The sequence below is a fragment of the Salmo trutta genome, chromosome 31 (assembly GCF_901001165.1).
Source record: "Salmo trutta chromosome 31, fSalTru1.1, whole genome shotgun sequence".
Classification (NCBI taxonomy): domain Eukaryota; kingdom Metazoa; phylum Chordata; class Actinopteri; order Salmoniformes; family Salmonidae; genus Salmo; species Salmo trutta.
In genome coordinates, this window is record NC_042987.1 from 25,761,113 (window position 1) to 25,777,070 (window position 15,958).

Consider the following 15,958-nt stretch of genomic DNA (forward strand, 5'->3'; position numbering starts at 1 on the left):
CCAAGGTCATAGACATTCATGTGGCACAGCTTGATGGAAAGGTTGTACTCTTGTCTCCCATCAACTCACACCATCCCTCTCTTTTGGACTTATCCTCCTAACTTGACCTCTTTAGGGTAATAATCAGTGGCAAACTATTCTGAATCTGAACTGCTATTTCCTCAGTACTAAACTCCCTCGCAGGGCTATTCTATTCAGACAAATGCCTTAATCACATTTCTGACCCAATAGAGTTCAGCCTAGCACCAGTTTAATTATAGGATGGACTATGCAATGAGTAGAGCAGTGATTTTTTGACAGGCGCACACATACAAACGATATGCCCTCCACTCTGCAGCCGGTTTCATTAACCATCTAATTTAAAGACAGTGACTTCCAACAGTCTGTAGGCATTTGGCCTCTCTAGAAATCATTTTCCAGATCTCTACCCCCAGCCATTTGGTTCTACACCTGTTTTTACTTCTACTTCTACACCTGTTTTTACTCCTACTTCTACACCTGTTTTTACTCCTACTTCTACACCTGTTTTTACTTCTACTTCTACACCTGTTTTTACTCCTACTTCTACACCTGTTTTTACTTCTACTTCTACACCTGTTTTTACTCCTACTTCTACACCTGTTTTTACTTCTACTTCTACACCTGTTTTTACTCCTACTTCTACACCCGTTTTTACTCCTACTTCTACACCTGTTTTTACTTCTACTTCTACACCTGTTTTTACTCCTACTTCTACACCTGTTTTTACTCCTACTTCTACACCCGTTTTTACTCCTACTTCTACACCTGTTTTTACTTCTACTTCTACACCTGTTTTTACTTCTACTTCTACACCCGTTTTTACTCCTACTTCTACACCCGTTTTTACTCCTACTTCTACACCCGTTTTTACTCCTACTTCTACACCCGTTTTTACTCCTACTTCTACACCCGTTTTTACTCCTACTTCTACACCCGTTTTTACTCCCATTTTACTGGCTGAGGTAGCAGCCAGGTCTGCTTGGTGAATGTTGAGCAGTTTCTGCATTAAATGAACTGAACCTGTCTCTGTTATCAGCACGTCTATCAAACGTGGGAAATGAAGGCGCTGCGGGTTGATTATTCACTGATGACATTTCCTCTTGTTGTGATGCACATCAGTCTTCATGCTAATAACTCATTTTCTTCACCTTGAGCCATGAATACAGAAACCGTTGCACTTTTATGACTGGTTTCCCAAACACATTAAACTAGTCCTGGACTAGGAAGTTCTTTAAATTAAGAGTCTCTCCATTGAGAATGCTTTTTACACTTGGACTAGGCTTAATATGTGTCAGGATATCAGCTTGTATAGTTAAATCAGTGAGAAAGGAGATTCTAAGTGCAAACAATGAGGGCATCCTCACCGTAGAGATTCTATTGATTCGATGTAATTCTATGGTCCACACACATTCAACCCCACTTCCTCCCCAGCTCCTCAGTCATGTGTGTTTAAACGTGTCCAAGGCAGTAAATGATCTATTTGGCCAATAAACAGTGGTGTGTCAGATAGCCCCGTGAGGAAAGTGGCACCTTGCTGCTCTCCTGTGGGGGAATGTTCTCAGCAGGCATCTCAACAGCTATTGAAAATCCATAGTCATTTATCAAGCTATCCTAACCATGGTTGTGGTGGTGCTGTGGATAATGTTAGCATGAACCTAGCCTGCCTCTACAGGTTTGTCATTTATCTAGCTAGCCTAGCTGTGGTGGTGCTGGGGATATGTAGCGTGAGACTTGCCTGTGTCTACCGGTCTAACCGGTCCCTCACAGATGGGGTGATGGATCATCTCTAGGTTTAGCTGTAATCGCTGCTGCAATCCCACAGTGAGTGAAATAGCCATAATGGGGTTGTGGCTTTGAACTAGAATGACAAAACTCGAGCTCAAATATCAAGATTGAATCCAAATGTACTTAAGGGAGAATTTCTGTCTCATACTGCGTATTTCCAATATAATGAGGATTCCTTCATCCAATGTATTGATTGTGCCGGTCTTCTCAATGCCTCTGTATGTGTAGCTGGAGACCTCTGGGAGCCCCCTGGGACCGGAGCAGACCCTCAACTCCACCCTGCTGGACGACCGGGAGCGTCGTATTTCCCACTCCCTGTACGGAGGCATAGAGGGCCTGGACGACAACCTGATGCCACAGCAGACCCTAATGGGCCGAATAATGGGTGAGTCAGGTCCCCCCAATAGCTTCTCACAGCCTTACTGCTGGGTTAGCACCAGATCTTCTTACAGCCTCACTGCTGGGTTAGCACCAGATCTTCTCACAGCCTTACTGCTGGGTTAGCACCAGATCTTCTCACAGCCTTACTGCTGGGTTAGCACCAGATCTTCTCACAGCCTCACTGCTGGGTTGGCACCAGATCTTCTCACAGCCTCACTGCTGGGTTAGCACCAGATCTTCTTACAGCCTCACTGCTGGGTTAGCACCAGATCTTCTCACAGCCTCACTGCTGGGTTAGCACCAGATCTTCTCACAGCCTTACTGCTGGGTTAGCACCAGATTTTCTCACAGCCTCACTGCTGGGTTAGCACCAGATCTTCTCACAGCCTCACTGCTGGGTTAGCACCAGATCTTCTCACAGCCTCACTGCTGGGTTAGCACCAGATCTTCTCACAGCCTCACTGCTGGGTTAGCACCAGATCTTCTCACAGCCTCACTGCTGGGTTAGCACCAGATCTTCTCACAGCCTCACTGCTGGGTTAGCACCAGATCTTCTCACAGCCTCACTGCTGGGTTAGCACCAGATCTTCTCACAGCCTCACTGCTGGGTTAGCACCAGATCTTCTCACAGCCTCACTGCTGGGTTAGCACCAGATCTTCTTACAGCCTCACTGCTGGGTTAGCACCAGATCTTCTCACAGCCTCACTGCTGGGTTAGCACCAGATCTTCTCACAGCCTCACTGCTGGGTTAGCACCAGATCTTCTCACAGCCTCACTGCTGGGTTAGCACCAGATCTTCTTACAGCCTCACTGCTGGGTTAGCACCAGATCTTCTCACAGCCTCACTGCTGGGTTAGCACCAGATCTTCTCACAGCCTCACTGCTGGGTTAGCACCAGATCTTCTCACAGCCTCACTGCTGGGTTAGCACCAGCTCTTCTTACAGCCTCACTGCTGGGTTAGCACCAGATCTTCTCACAGCCTCACTGCTGGGTTAGCACCAGATCTTCTCACAGCCTTACTGCTGGGTTAGCACCAGATCTTCTCACAGCCTTACTGCTGGGTTGGCACCAGATCTTCTCACAGCCTTACTGCTGGGTTGGCACCAGATCTTCTCACAGCCTTACTGCTGGGTTGGCACCAGATCTTCTCACAGCCTTACTGCTGGGTTGGCACCAGATCTTCTCACAGCCTTACTGCTGGGTTAGCACCAGATCTTCTCACAGCCTTACTGCTGGGTTGGCACCAGATCTTCTTACAGCCTCACTGCTGGGTTAGCACCAGATCTTCTTACAGCCTCACTGCTGGGTTAGCACCAGATCTTCTCACAGCCTTACTGCTGGGTTAGCACCAGATCTTCTCACAGCCTTACTGCTGGGTTAACGCCAGATCTTCTCACAGCCTTACTGCTGGGTTAACACCAGATCTTCTCACAGCCTTACTGCTGGGTTAACGCCAGATCTTCTTACAGCCTCACTGCTGGGTTAGCACCAGATCTTCTCACAGCCTTACTGCTGGGTTAGCACCAGATCTTCTCACAGCCTTACTGCTGGGTTAGCACCAGATCTTCTCACAGCCTTACTGCTGGGTTAGCACCAGATCTTCTCACAGCCTTACTGCTGGGTTGGCACCAGATCTTCTCACAGCCTTACTGCTGGGTTAACGCCTGCTCTTGTCATTCACACATCACACTCTACAAACTGTAAACTAACAGGGTTGATAAGAGCCAATTTACACCCGAGCCAAGCTGAGATGCTGTGTTACTTAAAAAACAAGCCCAATTAATTAAAACAGAACTAATAGGACACAATTTGATTATTCATACGGCTAAAAAAGTATTCACTTCTAACCATGCATAATATTAGAAGGCAAGTCCACGGTAACAGTGACATTGACTCAGATCTTTGACTTTAAAATGTATGTCAAACATAAACCAATGATTCCAAAGTTAAACAAACCATACAGCTCTGTGCACAAGGACAAGTTTGAACAATTTCCACAGAAAATTGCAACGTTTGCAAACAGAATGGCGGTTTGTGCCTTCATTCTGTTATCAAACTGGGTGGACTGGAATAGGTGCAGCACTATCTTCTGTTGTAACATCTGGCCTAGCGGTTGGTTGGCTGGCTGGTATCTAAAACCTGTGATGGATTGAATCTCTGTGGCGCAGTTGTGACCGAACCATTTAAAAGCTGTCCTCCCATCAAACTGCCTGCCGTCCTGTCCGTCAGCCCAAGGCACACACACACACACACACACACACACACACACACACACAGTACGGAGACACACAGTACGGACACACACACAGTATGGTTACACAAACAGTACTGCTCCTGTCTTTCAGGGTCAGCCTGAGGAGCTGACAGAACAGGCAGACTCCAAACAGAGAGCTCAGGGATTCACAGAGCACACACACCACTGAATCAATCAGAAGGTCTGCACTACACCATACAAGGGCCCTGAGCTGTAAATTGTCTGACCTTTTCCCGTACATTTTCCGAGACATTAAGGTCCACTGAAAGTTGAACTCACAGCACAGTCAGTTACTCCATTTCCTGTGTTGACAAACCAGGTGGTCGCAGATCATTTAATCTACTGTAAACACACACATTGGGGGCCGCAGGGGAATGTTCTACTTTCTCTATTGGAGTAGCCCTAAACTCATTTTCTTAAAGGAAAGGTTCACCCATTTTTTTTAATGTTATATCGTTTTTGTGCATCTCTGAGTGATGGGGTCTTCCCTGTGGCTCAGTTGGTAGAGCATGGTGTGTGCAACGCCAGGGTTGTGGGCTCGATTCCCACAGGGGGCCAGTACAAAAAAAAAAAAAAAAAATGTATGAAATGTATGCATTCACTACTGTAAGTCGCTCTGGATAAGAGCGTCTGCTAAATGACTCAAATGTAAATGTAATGTACTATCAATTTCCTGGGTAATTCCGTGTTTTCATGTGTATCTGAGTTGTTGGCCTTCAAGCAGGGAGAAATCCATCCGGTATGACGTAGCACCATACGACTTTTAGATCGCGAAAACGTCTATCATAGATTTCAATACCGACTGATGTCATAACTCGGGAGGATGTCTTCTGTTGAATGAGCTATTGATCCTATAGAATTGGCTTCCTATTTCGCAACAAAGCATCCTTCACTCATGCTGCCAAACATACCCTCGTAAAACTGACCATCCTACCAATCCTCGACTTCGGCGATGTCATTTACAAAATAGCCTCCAATACCCTACTCAACAAGCTGGATGCAGTCTATCACAGTGCCATCCGTTTTGTCACCAAAGCCCCATATACAACCCACCACTGCGATCTGTATGCTCTCGTTGGCTGGCCTTCACTTCATAATCGTCGCCAAACACATTGGCTCCAGGTCATCTACAAGACCCTGCTAGGTAAAGTCCCCCCTTATCTCCGCTCACTGGTCACCATAGCAGCACCCACCTGTAGCACGCGCTCCAGCAGGTATATCTCTCTGGTCACCCCTAAAGCCAACTCCTCCTTTGGTCGTCTCTCCTTCCAGTTCTCTGCTGCCAACGACTGGAACGAACTACAAAAATCTCTGAAATTGGAAACACTTATCTCCCTCACTAGCTTTAAGCACCAGCTGTCAGAGCAGCTCACAGATCACTGCACCTGTAAATAGCCCATCTATAATTTAGCCCAAACTACTACCTTTTCCCCTACTGTATTTATTTATTTTATTTATTTTGCTCCTTTGCACCATATTATTTATATTTGAACTTTGAACTTTCTTCAAACTACAAATCTACCATTCCAGTGTTTTTCTTGCTATACTTTATTTACTTTGCCACCATGGCATTTTTTTGCTTTTACCTCCCTTATCTCACATCATTTGCTCACATTGTATATAGTCTTATTTTTTTTTCTACTGTATTATTGACTGTATGTTGTTTACTCCATGTGTAACTCTGTGTTGTTGTATGTTGTCGAACTGCTTTGCTTTATCTTGGCCAGGTCGCAATTGTAAATGAGAACTTGTTCTCAACTTGCCTACCTGGTTAAATAAAGGTGAAATAAATAAATAAATAAAAAATATTTTCCCGTTTTGTCTGCCTCTTTAGTCCAGGATGCATTGCATGGTGCCGATGCCAGAGATATTATAGAAAAGAGATAGGAATCCAATGAATGAAGGAACGTTTTACACCCCACCCAGTAGACTGTCGACGAATTGTGTTCACGTTGTCATGCTGCGTCACATGGTTGCTACGCTAATCGTTACACTGACTTTGAGAAGGGATTGAGTATATGTCAAGAAAAGTGCCTATTTTCCTTGAAAGTACGTAATGTTATGATAGCAAGTTAATTATTGCACATCTTGGAAAAGATTTGTAATGTTTTACTTCTTGTTGATGAAATTTGTGCTAATGTTGTGTCTTTGAGCTAGTGCCCAATAGACTCACATTCACTCCTTGAAGGAGAGTGCTCCTTGTACCAGAATCACCCAGAATGCACCGTGCAGCCCATTGACGTAGCATGGGCAACATTTCCCATCTCCTCAAAAGTATAGATTTTCATCTCGGTTGTGTGCCTACTTGTGGGCATTAATTCGAGTCATTCTGTTTAGAAAAGCAATTTTTTTACTTTGACTTTGATTCATAGCGATGCTTATTTAGCTAAGCTTATTTCTCCTTATGTCTTGGCAGGCCTAGAGTTAGGCATTGTCAGTGAGGCTTTGTGTCAATGTCAGATTGAAAGTGGTTGGAATAGAGTTAAAGCCCTTTATAAGCCAGTATTTAATTCACTGGCGTTGTTTAACAGAGATGGGATGAAGGACGATGTTTGTCTCAAATGGTACCTTATTCCCCCCAGTAGTTCAGTAGTAGTCTATGGGCCAGGAGAGACTGCGTTCAGATTACAGTCAGACCAGGCAGCAGGAATACATGTGGACTAGCTAGTTTTAAAAAACATAATGCGTCCAAAATTCTAAACTGAATAAATACATATCGCTTTGTACCTCAACACTTCTAAGCTCGACTTGATGATGTTGCTAAATATATCCTGAGAATACAATGGCAAAATGAGTTAGTTGTATTGTTATAGTTAAGACTTAACCCGGTTTGGCTTCGCCTGATTTCTCTGATCATTTTCCCATTGTTGTGCAGGCCTACCCCACTGCTATGACAATTAGAGGATTAGAGGTTTCTTGAGTTAATTATTCTCATCTTTAGGCAACGGCTCGTTCTTCAAGAAGTGGACCGAAGGCAATTTCCCTGTTTATGCTAATTATGCAGATGGACTTGGGACAGTAGCAAAACAAAACCCTCGTTTTCCTGCATCTCTCGCCCAATTATTCTCACCTCCCGACTCCATCTCCCATTTAATCTGGCCTGGCATTCCTCCCACCTCTCAGCTATTAAATCCTGCTCCTCTTCAGTATTCACCGGCATGCCACATAAAGTATCTGATAATTGCTTTTACTGAAGACGAGACAATTCTGTAAAGACGCTGCAACTATTGTTCCTTTGTCGCGATGTCTATTTTTATTAGGGCTACTGTAAACTGTAATGAAAGTGTAATAAATAAATCCCACCGAGTCAGGTGCTTTGAGTTCTGCTCACCATTGTTGGTAAAATAGTGACCTTGGATTGGTCTACAAAAACATAAGTCTCAAACGCCACAGTATTCCCGATATAGTGCACTATTTTTGACCAGGGCCCATAGGGTCTACTATAAAGGGAATGTGGTGCCATTTGGGACCCGTAATAACATCCTTACGTATGGATGGACGCCTGCCCAAAAAGTTGATTGCTTCTAGAGAAAAGCATGAACAGAAGTAGATTTATTCATTGGTCTACTGGGTGCCTGCCACCTTCATTCCTACTCACCTACAATCGCATTTGATTACAGAGCCATTGAGCCTTGTCAACCAATCATCAAGCCCTTGACTAGGTGAATCAGGTGAGCTAGTTCAGGGCTACAACACAGTTGTGGAACGTCTGGGGGTCCGCGAGGAGAACGTCTGGGGGTCCGCGAGGAGAACGTCTGGGGGTCCGCGAGGAGAACGTCTGGGGGTCCGCGAGGAGAACGTCTGGGGGTCCGCGAGGAGAACGTCTGGGGGTCCGCGAGGAGATCGTCTGGGGGTCCGCGAGGAGGACGTCTGGGGGTCCGCAAGGAGAACGTCTGGGGGTCCGCGAGGAGAACATCTGGGGGACGTCTGGGGGTCCGCGAGGAGAGGTTTTAGACCCACTGCCTTAGAAGACCAATGTACACTGCTTTAGGGCTCACACACACACCAGAGTTCCCCGAAAAGACACACACACACACACACACACACACACACAGCAGGGTTAGAGATGACAGGAACAACAACACTCTGAATTTACGCAAGCATGCACAAACACACACACAGTCCCTCTGCTCTATTTACATTGTAGTCATTTAGCCGACGCTCTTATTCAGAGTGACTTACAGGAGCCTTGCTCAAGGGCACATCGACAGATTTTTCACGTAGTATGATCGGGGATTCAAACCAGCAACCTTTTGGTTGCTATTGAGACTGGTCAGTCTATGAACTTTCAGCAAGCCACGATTCATCAATCCAGCCATGCTAGCTGGCCGGGCAGTGTGGAACCGTGGTTATATTTAGTACCACACAGATTCTCAGTGTGAAAGGATATGAGAAACAAACACTAACCCTGGCGCAAGGCCTCACGTCCCGGGTGGAAAGTCCTGTTTTCCTGCCATGAGACCCAAACACATTCCTAACACAAATAAACGTTTCTCTCTGTCATTGTGGAGTGCTATTATACAGCATAGAAACCCCCCTTCAGATACTCAGTTACCCCCAAAGACAGGATAGCGTCATGCATTGCATAGCAATGTGTTTTTAAATCCCTCTATTGGACACAAAGAAAGGGGAAGGTTTTTTGCCTTGCTCGGTGAGTGTGCCAAAGTCAATAGTTTTCCGTTTTTCACAATGCCACAGCTTGCATTAAGCACACTATAATGACACTTGACAATGTCATGCCAGATGCTGCCAAACACAGCATGGTGATTTAAATAGGAACTGATTGAGAATTTCACTCTGGGTCTGGTTTTAAATTAAAGCATGTATTGTGGTAAATTAGTTACGTGTTATATCAAAGGATCAAATGTCCAATGAATATCAAATGAAAGCTTTAAATGTGTTTATTGTGCAATGTATATCAAAGCCTTCTCCAATCATGCTCCTCCGTTTTGTCCTACAGGTAACTACCAGCTCTCTCCTACAGTCAACATGCCCCAGGACGACACAGTCATCATCGAAGACGATAGGCTGCCTGTACTTCCTACCCACCTCTCTGACCAATCGTCTGCCAGCTCCCATGACGACGTGGGGTTCCATGTGGAGGTCCCTCCCCCCTGGGCCAAAGAGATTCAAATTCAGAATGAGAGGTGAGGACATAGTCCCAAATGGCTCCCTACATAGTGGCCTATGGTCCCTGGTCAAAAGTAGTGCACTACGTAGGGAGTCGGGTGCCATTTGGGACGTATTTCCGCACTGGCTCATTACCTTCTGTTACCTCAGTCAAACACACGACACACATTTCATCTCCATGAACACCGCAGAGGGTTTCTGTGTTTATCAGCTGTTAGTGTGTCACGCTTAACATTTGTTTTGATAATCGGGACCATGTTTTGCTAAGGTTTTGCAATGGAATGCTAGTATTATTTCAGTTGTAGCAATTTAGACCTAGTACTGTGTGTTCAAAAGTTTCCACTGTTTCTTTCTACGCTGAAATACACTGTAGGTATGTATTTTTCTTTATACTGTATGTTGAAACATAAGGCCAATGTGTCTCCTATGTTTGCTGAATCATTTGATTTTGAAAGGAAACTCAGGCACACTTACCTGCTGCCCACTTAACTGGGACTGCATCCCAAATGACACCCTTTTCCCTATATAGTGCACTACTAGACCCTGGTCAAAAGTAGTCCTGTAAATAGGAATAGGGTGTCATTTGGGTAGCAGCCTGGACGTGAAGGGCTTTTGCCACCCTGTGATGAGGAGGCCCGGTCAGTCCCCATCAGTGGGGCTGGTCTGAGTGGGTGGTGATTGTAACTGGGCCAGCCCAGTCAAATTAGTCTCTGCTGTAATCAGTGGTTCCTCAGGTATGGTCCTGACTCGAGGAGCTGCAGTGGCTTGATTTGATGATTGGAAGACATTGATGCTGACTGTTGGATTTGCACTAGAATAATCTCATCCTGTCCTTCTCTTTCTCTCTGTCCTTTCTCTATCCTTTATCCTCTCCCTCAATTTCACTTACTCTCACTCTTTGTCTGTCTTTGTCTCTCTCCATCACTGCCTTCCCCCCTCTCCTCCTGTAGCCCTCTGAGTCCTGATGACAGTGACCCAGACGGAGCCTTTCAGAGGGAGGGCTTCGGCAGACAGAGCATGTCCGAGAAACGGACAAAGCAGTTTGGAGATGCCAGTCAGCTGGAGATCATCAAGACACGCAAGTCCAAGAGCATGGATCTAGGTACTAACCCAAACAACCACCCATGTCCCTTTCCTCCCTCTCATTGACACCCTATAGGTCAGCCCCTCCTGGAACCAATGGCACGATGTTATAGGTCAGTTTACCAGACAGAGATTAAGCCCTAGTCCTCTGTGTCTGTGAAACCAGCCCTCTGAATGGTTAAGAATACCCAAATTAGGCACATACATTACCAAAAGTATGTGGACACCTGTTCGTCGAACATCTCATTCCAAAATCATGGTCATTAATATGGACTTAGTCCCCCCTTTGCTGCTATAACAGCCTCCGCTCTTCTGGGAAGGCTTTCCACTAGATGTTGGAACATTGCTGGTGGATTTGCTTCCATTCAGCCACAAAAGCATTATTGCGGTCAGGCACTGATGTTGGGCGATTAGGCCTGGCTCTCAGTTGGTGTTCCATTCATCACAAAGGTGTTGGAGGGGGTTGAGGTCAGGGCTCTGTACAGGCCAGTCAAGTTCTTCTACACTAATCATGACAAACCGTTTCTGTATGGACCTCGCTTTGTGCACGGAGGCATTGTCATGCTGAAACAGGAAAGGGCCTTCCCCAAACTGCTGGAAGCACAGAATCGTCTAGAATGTCATTGAATGCTGTAGCGTTAAGATTTAACTTCACTGGAACTAAGGGGCCTCGCCCGAACCATAAACAGCCCCAAACCATTATTCCTCCTCCACCTAACGTTAGTTGGCACTATGCATTGGGGCAGGTAGTGTTCTCCTGGCATCCTCCAAACCCATCTGGCAGATGGTGAAGCGCGATTCATCACACCAGTTCAATGGCGGGGAACTTTACACCACTCCAGCAGATGCTTGGCATTGCACATGGTGATCTTAGGCTTGTGTGCGGCTGCTCAGCCATGAAAACCCATTTCATGAAGCTCTCAACAAACAGTTATTGTGCTGACGTTGCTTCCAGTGGCAGATTGGAAATCGGTAGTGAGTGTCGCATCCGAGGACTAACGATTTTTACGCTCTACGTGCAGAACTCGGCAGTCCTGTTCTGTGAGCTTGTGTGGCCTACCACTTCGACTGAGCTGTTGTTGCTCCTAGACGTTCCCACTTCACAATAACACCACTTACAGTTAACCCGGAGCAGCTCTAGCAGGGCAGAAATGTTACATACTGACTTGTAGGAAAAGTAGCATCCTATGACGGTGCCATGTTGAATGTCACTGAGCTCTTCAGTAAGGCCATTCTGTTGCCAATGTCTGTCTATGGAGATTGCGTGGCTGTGTGCTCGATTTTAACGACTGTGGTGTAAATTGCAGAATCCACTAATTTGAAGGGGTGTCCATGTACTTTTGTATATTTACTGTAAATACAGTGCCTTCGAGAAGTATTCAGACCCCTATTCAGACTTTTTCCACATTGTTACGTTACAGCTTTATTATAAAATTAATTAAATAAATACAAATCCTCAACAATCTACACACAATACCCCATAATGATAAGTGAAAACAGGGTTTTAGATATTTTTGCAAATTTATAAAAACAGAAATACCTTATTTACATAAGTATTCAGACCCTTTACTATCAGACACAAAATTGAGGTCAGGTGCATCCCGTTTCCATTGATAATCCTTGATGTTTCTACTACTTTATTGGAGTCTACCTGTGGTAAATTAAATTGTGGCCTCCATCATTCTTAAATAGAAGAAGTTTGGAACCACCAAGACTCTTCCTAGAGCTGGCCGCCTGGCCAAACTGTGCAATTGGGGGAGAAGGGAGGTGACCAAGAAAACCCAAAGGTCACTCTGATAGAGCTCTAGAGTTCCTCTATGGAGATGGGAGAACCTTCCAGAAGGAAAACCATCTCTGCGGCACTCCACCAATCAGGCCTTTATGGTAGAGTGGCCAGACGGAAGCCACTCCTCAGTAAAAGGCACATGACAGCCCGCTTGGAGTTTGCCAAAAGGCATCTAAAGACAAGATTGAACTCTTTGGCCTGAATGCCAAGCATCATGTCTGGAGGAAACCTGGCACCATCCTTACGGTGAAGCATGGTGGTGGCAGCATCATGCTTTGAGGATGTCTTTCAGCGGCAAGGACTTGGAGACTAGTCAGCATCGAGGCAAAGTACAGAGAGATCCTTGATGAAAACCTGCTCCAGAGCACTCAGGACCTCAGACTGGAGCCAAGGTTAACCTTCCAACAGGACAATGACCCTAAGCACACAGCCAAGACAATGCAGAATTGGCTTTGGGACAAGTCTCTGAATGTCCTTGAGTGACCCAGCCAGAGCCCGGACTTGATACCGATCGAACATCTCTGGAGAAAATTGTTGTGCAGCGACGCTCCCCATCCAACCTGACAGAGCTTGAGAGGATCTGCAGAGAAGAATGTGAGAACCTCCCCAAATACAGGTGTGCCAAGCTTAGTGTCATACCCAAGAAGACTCGAGGCTGTAATCGCTGCCATAGGTGCTTCAACAAGGCATTGAGTAAAGGGTCTGAATAATTATGTAAATGTCATATTTTAGTTTCTAATGACAAAGCAAAAAACGTTTTTTTCCTTTTGTCATTATGGGGTATTGTGTGTAGATTGAAGGGGAAAAAAACTATCAATTTTAGCATAAGGCTGTAACGTAACAAAATGTGGAAATAGTCAAGTGTTCTGAAAACTTTCCGAGGACACTACATATCCACTCATTGTTAATTGCATCTGTAAGACTTGTATTGCACACCCTGATATTTGTGGCTTCTACTCTATGTAATCCACGTGTGACGCATTTCTGTCTTTTATGTGACATCAAACAGGTTGATGCACTGTATCTGCCACACCTCAGAATAAGGTTTCAGCTCACTTCAGATGACATTAAACCATCCTGATCGCTTTGGCTGACAGTCTTCACCCACACTATGCCTGCGTCCCAAATGGCACCCTGTTATATGTGTGTGGTGCACTACTTTTGACCAGTAATGCGCTATCAAGAGAATAGGGTGCCATTTGGGACACAGGCTATATCTAATCTGCTTCTGATCCCCACTGAATTACTGTAGTCCTGCACTGTTTATATCACAATAGCTCTGATTGCTATCCTAAAGCCCTCCATTTCCCTGTCTTTCTGTCTGTGTCTCGCATGGTGTCTGATTGCTATCCTAAAGCCCTCCATTTCCCTGTCTTTCTGTCTGTGTCTCGCATGGTGTCTGATTGCTATCCTAAAGCCCTCCATTTCCCTGTCTTTCTGTCTGTGTCTCGCATGGTGTCTGATTGCTATCCTAAAGCCCTCCATTTCCCTGTCTTTCTGTCTGTGTCTCGCATGGTGTCTGATTGCTATCCCAAAGCCCTCCATTTCCCTGTCTTTCTGTCTGTGTCTCGCATGGTGTCTGATTGCCCTTGAAGTTGCCCAAAGATGTGATGTACACACTGTACAGTAACATTGCTGGAATGTTTGCATGTGGAATGTGCTCACTAACCAATCCTAAATGTTTATTGCCCCCCTTTAACAGTAGCCGACGAGATTAACCTCACCCCTCGCAAAGAGAACACACCAGGTAAGGAGTGACATGTCACTGAGGGAGAACGGACACCTCATCCATTCCAGTTCCTACCCACATTCCATCCTGCAAATCCAGACCTGCTTTACAATCTACCACCTCACTATGAGAAGAGAATAGAATACAAAGAACCTTGAGACAGTTTGAGGTCATTGCGGTGGAATTGTGGGTGGGTGAATATGGACTTGGCAGTGATTTTTCTTAAGACACGGTAGCACTGCTAATTGTTCTGTGGATGGGAATGTGAGGAGGGGGAGAGACCGAGAGAGCGCGATAGATTGAGAGAGAGAGCAAGAGAAAGAGAACGCTCTGTCCTTGGCTGGGCTGCAAACTGACAGCAAGTCATCCATCATCGTCAGCTGGGTGTTTTCACAGCCACCTCTAAATAGAAGTTCCTTCGAAGGATGGGATTTAGCTGAATGGCACAGTGAAAGCAGGAGAAAGAATTGGGTTTAGCAGAATGTACGCCACAGTGAAGCAGGAAAAAGGAAGGGACCATCAGGAAATAGAAGCAGTCTGGTAGAACTACTGTACACATGAACGAGACTAAATATGTCATTAATGTCCCTTGTTTTCTCCAAACATTGTCTGAGCAGTCACTTGCAAGAGAGATACCTGGTTTGCGTCCCAATTGGCACCCTATTTCTTATTTAGTGCACTGCTTTTGACCACAGCCCTATGAGTCCTATTTTGGGAATAGGGTTCCATTTGGGAAGCTGCCCCATACTTCAATGTGGGTGGCCGTGGATATTGTGGCTGCTTGGCTGGGAGTGAGAAGTGGAGCGAAGGAGGAAGGCAGAAAATTGAATACATTGCAGCCTGAACAAGCAGGGCTGGTGCCTATTCATTTTCATCAGGCTGTCCTGTCCTCTTAACGTCTCACTGAAGCAGCGGCTGATGGGCTTTCATGCATCAAACCACATTCATTTGGTTTTAGCGTTCAGCCGCACCGCACGCTTCCCAGTCACACCTCGGTGGTAGTCTTAAAAATGACATGAATTCAGACCTCTGACAGACGGCGTGAGTCAAGAACATCAGGCAGCGGTTTGTTTGAGATGGAGCTATGGGACTGTCAGATAGTCAGACCTGGCAACCTCCAGCCTTCTACATATCTGAACTAGGCATATTTATACAGACTGCCACCCTATTCAAACTGAAGATACCGCGGGTCGTACAGAGATCGGTGGTGCTCCCTTATAATAATAATAAATACAGGTATCAATCACCCTGCAGTCAGGAGGAATGTCAAACTGGGAATAGCCTGGAAGAGTCCCAAATAGCACCCTATACCTTATATAGTGCACTACTTTTGACTAGGGCCCTTTTGACTAGGGAACTCTGGTCAAAAGTAGTGCACTATGTAAGGAATAGGGTGCCATTTGAGATGCAATCCCTGTGTGGCTATAGAACCCAATCGACTGGAAACGTCTTGGAAAGTTTGAAGGAATGACTGTTGCTATTGGCCGTTAGGGAGCTGTATAACAGTGGGCAAACACCTCTGCATTGCCCTCTACTAACCTAGTGGACAAACATGTGGATACAGTCTGTGTCAAAAATATCCTATAGCCAATCAGTGGAGGAGTGTGGCCCTCTGGCCCAGGCTATTGTGCCCCACCTCTCGCAGGCTTCATCTATTCCGTATAGTGCGCTGCTTTTGACCAGAACTCCCTCTCCCAGGCTGTCACTGTGATCATTTTCCCAGGATTTGGGATTTGTTTTGGGCCTGCTAAATGGACCATGCCTTATTGCTGCTTTAGCTCGGAGTG

General features: G+C 45.6%; 1 protein-coding gene across 6 annotated transcripts in view; it reads left to right on the forward strand.

The window, feature by feature from the left end:
• Positions 1–15,958, forward strand: part of LOC115169829 (partitioning defective 3 homolog) — a 264,582-nt gene that overhangs the window by 176,154 nt on the left and 72,470 nt on the right. For 4 of the 6 annotated variants that reach the window (XM_029725831.1, XM_029725832.1, XM_029725834.1 and 1 more), the window contains 4 exons: positions 2,035–2,191; positions 9,404–9,590; positions 10,524–10,675; positions 14,145–14,189. In XM_029725831.1, the coding sequence (XP_029581691.1) occupies positions 2,035–2,191; positions 9,404–9,590; positions 10,524–10,675; positions 14,145–14,189 (541 nt within the window). The remainder of the gene's footprint in view (positions 1–2,034; positions 2,192–9,403; positions 9,591–10,523; positions 10,676–14,144; positions 14,190–15,958) is intronic. The other 2 variants (XM_029725833.1, XM_029725837.1) reach the window with 1 other exon arrangement.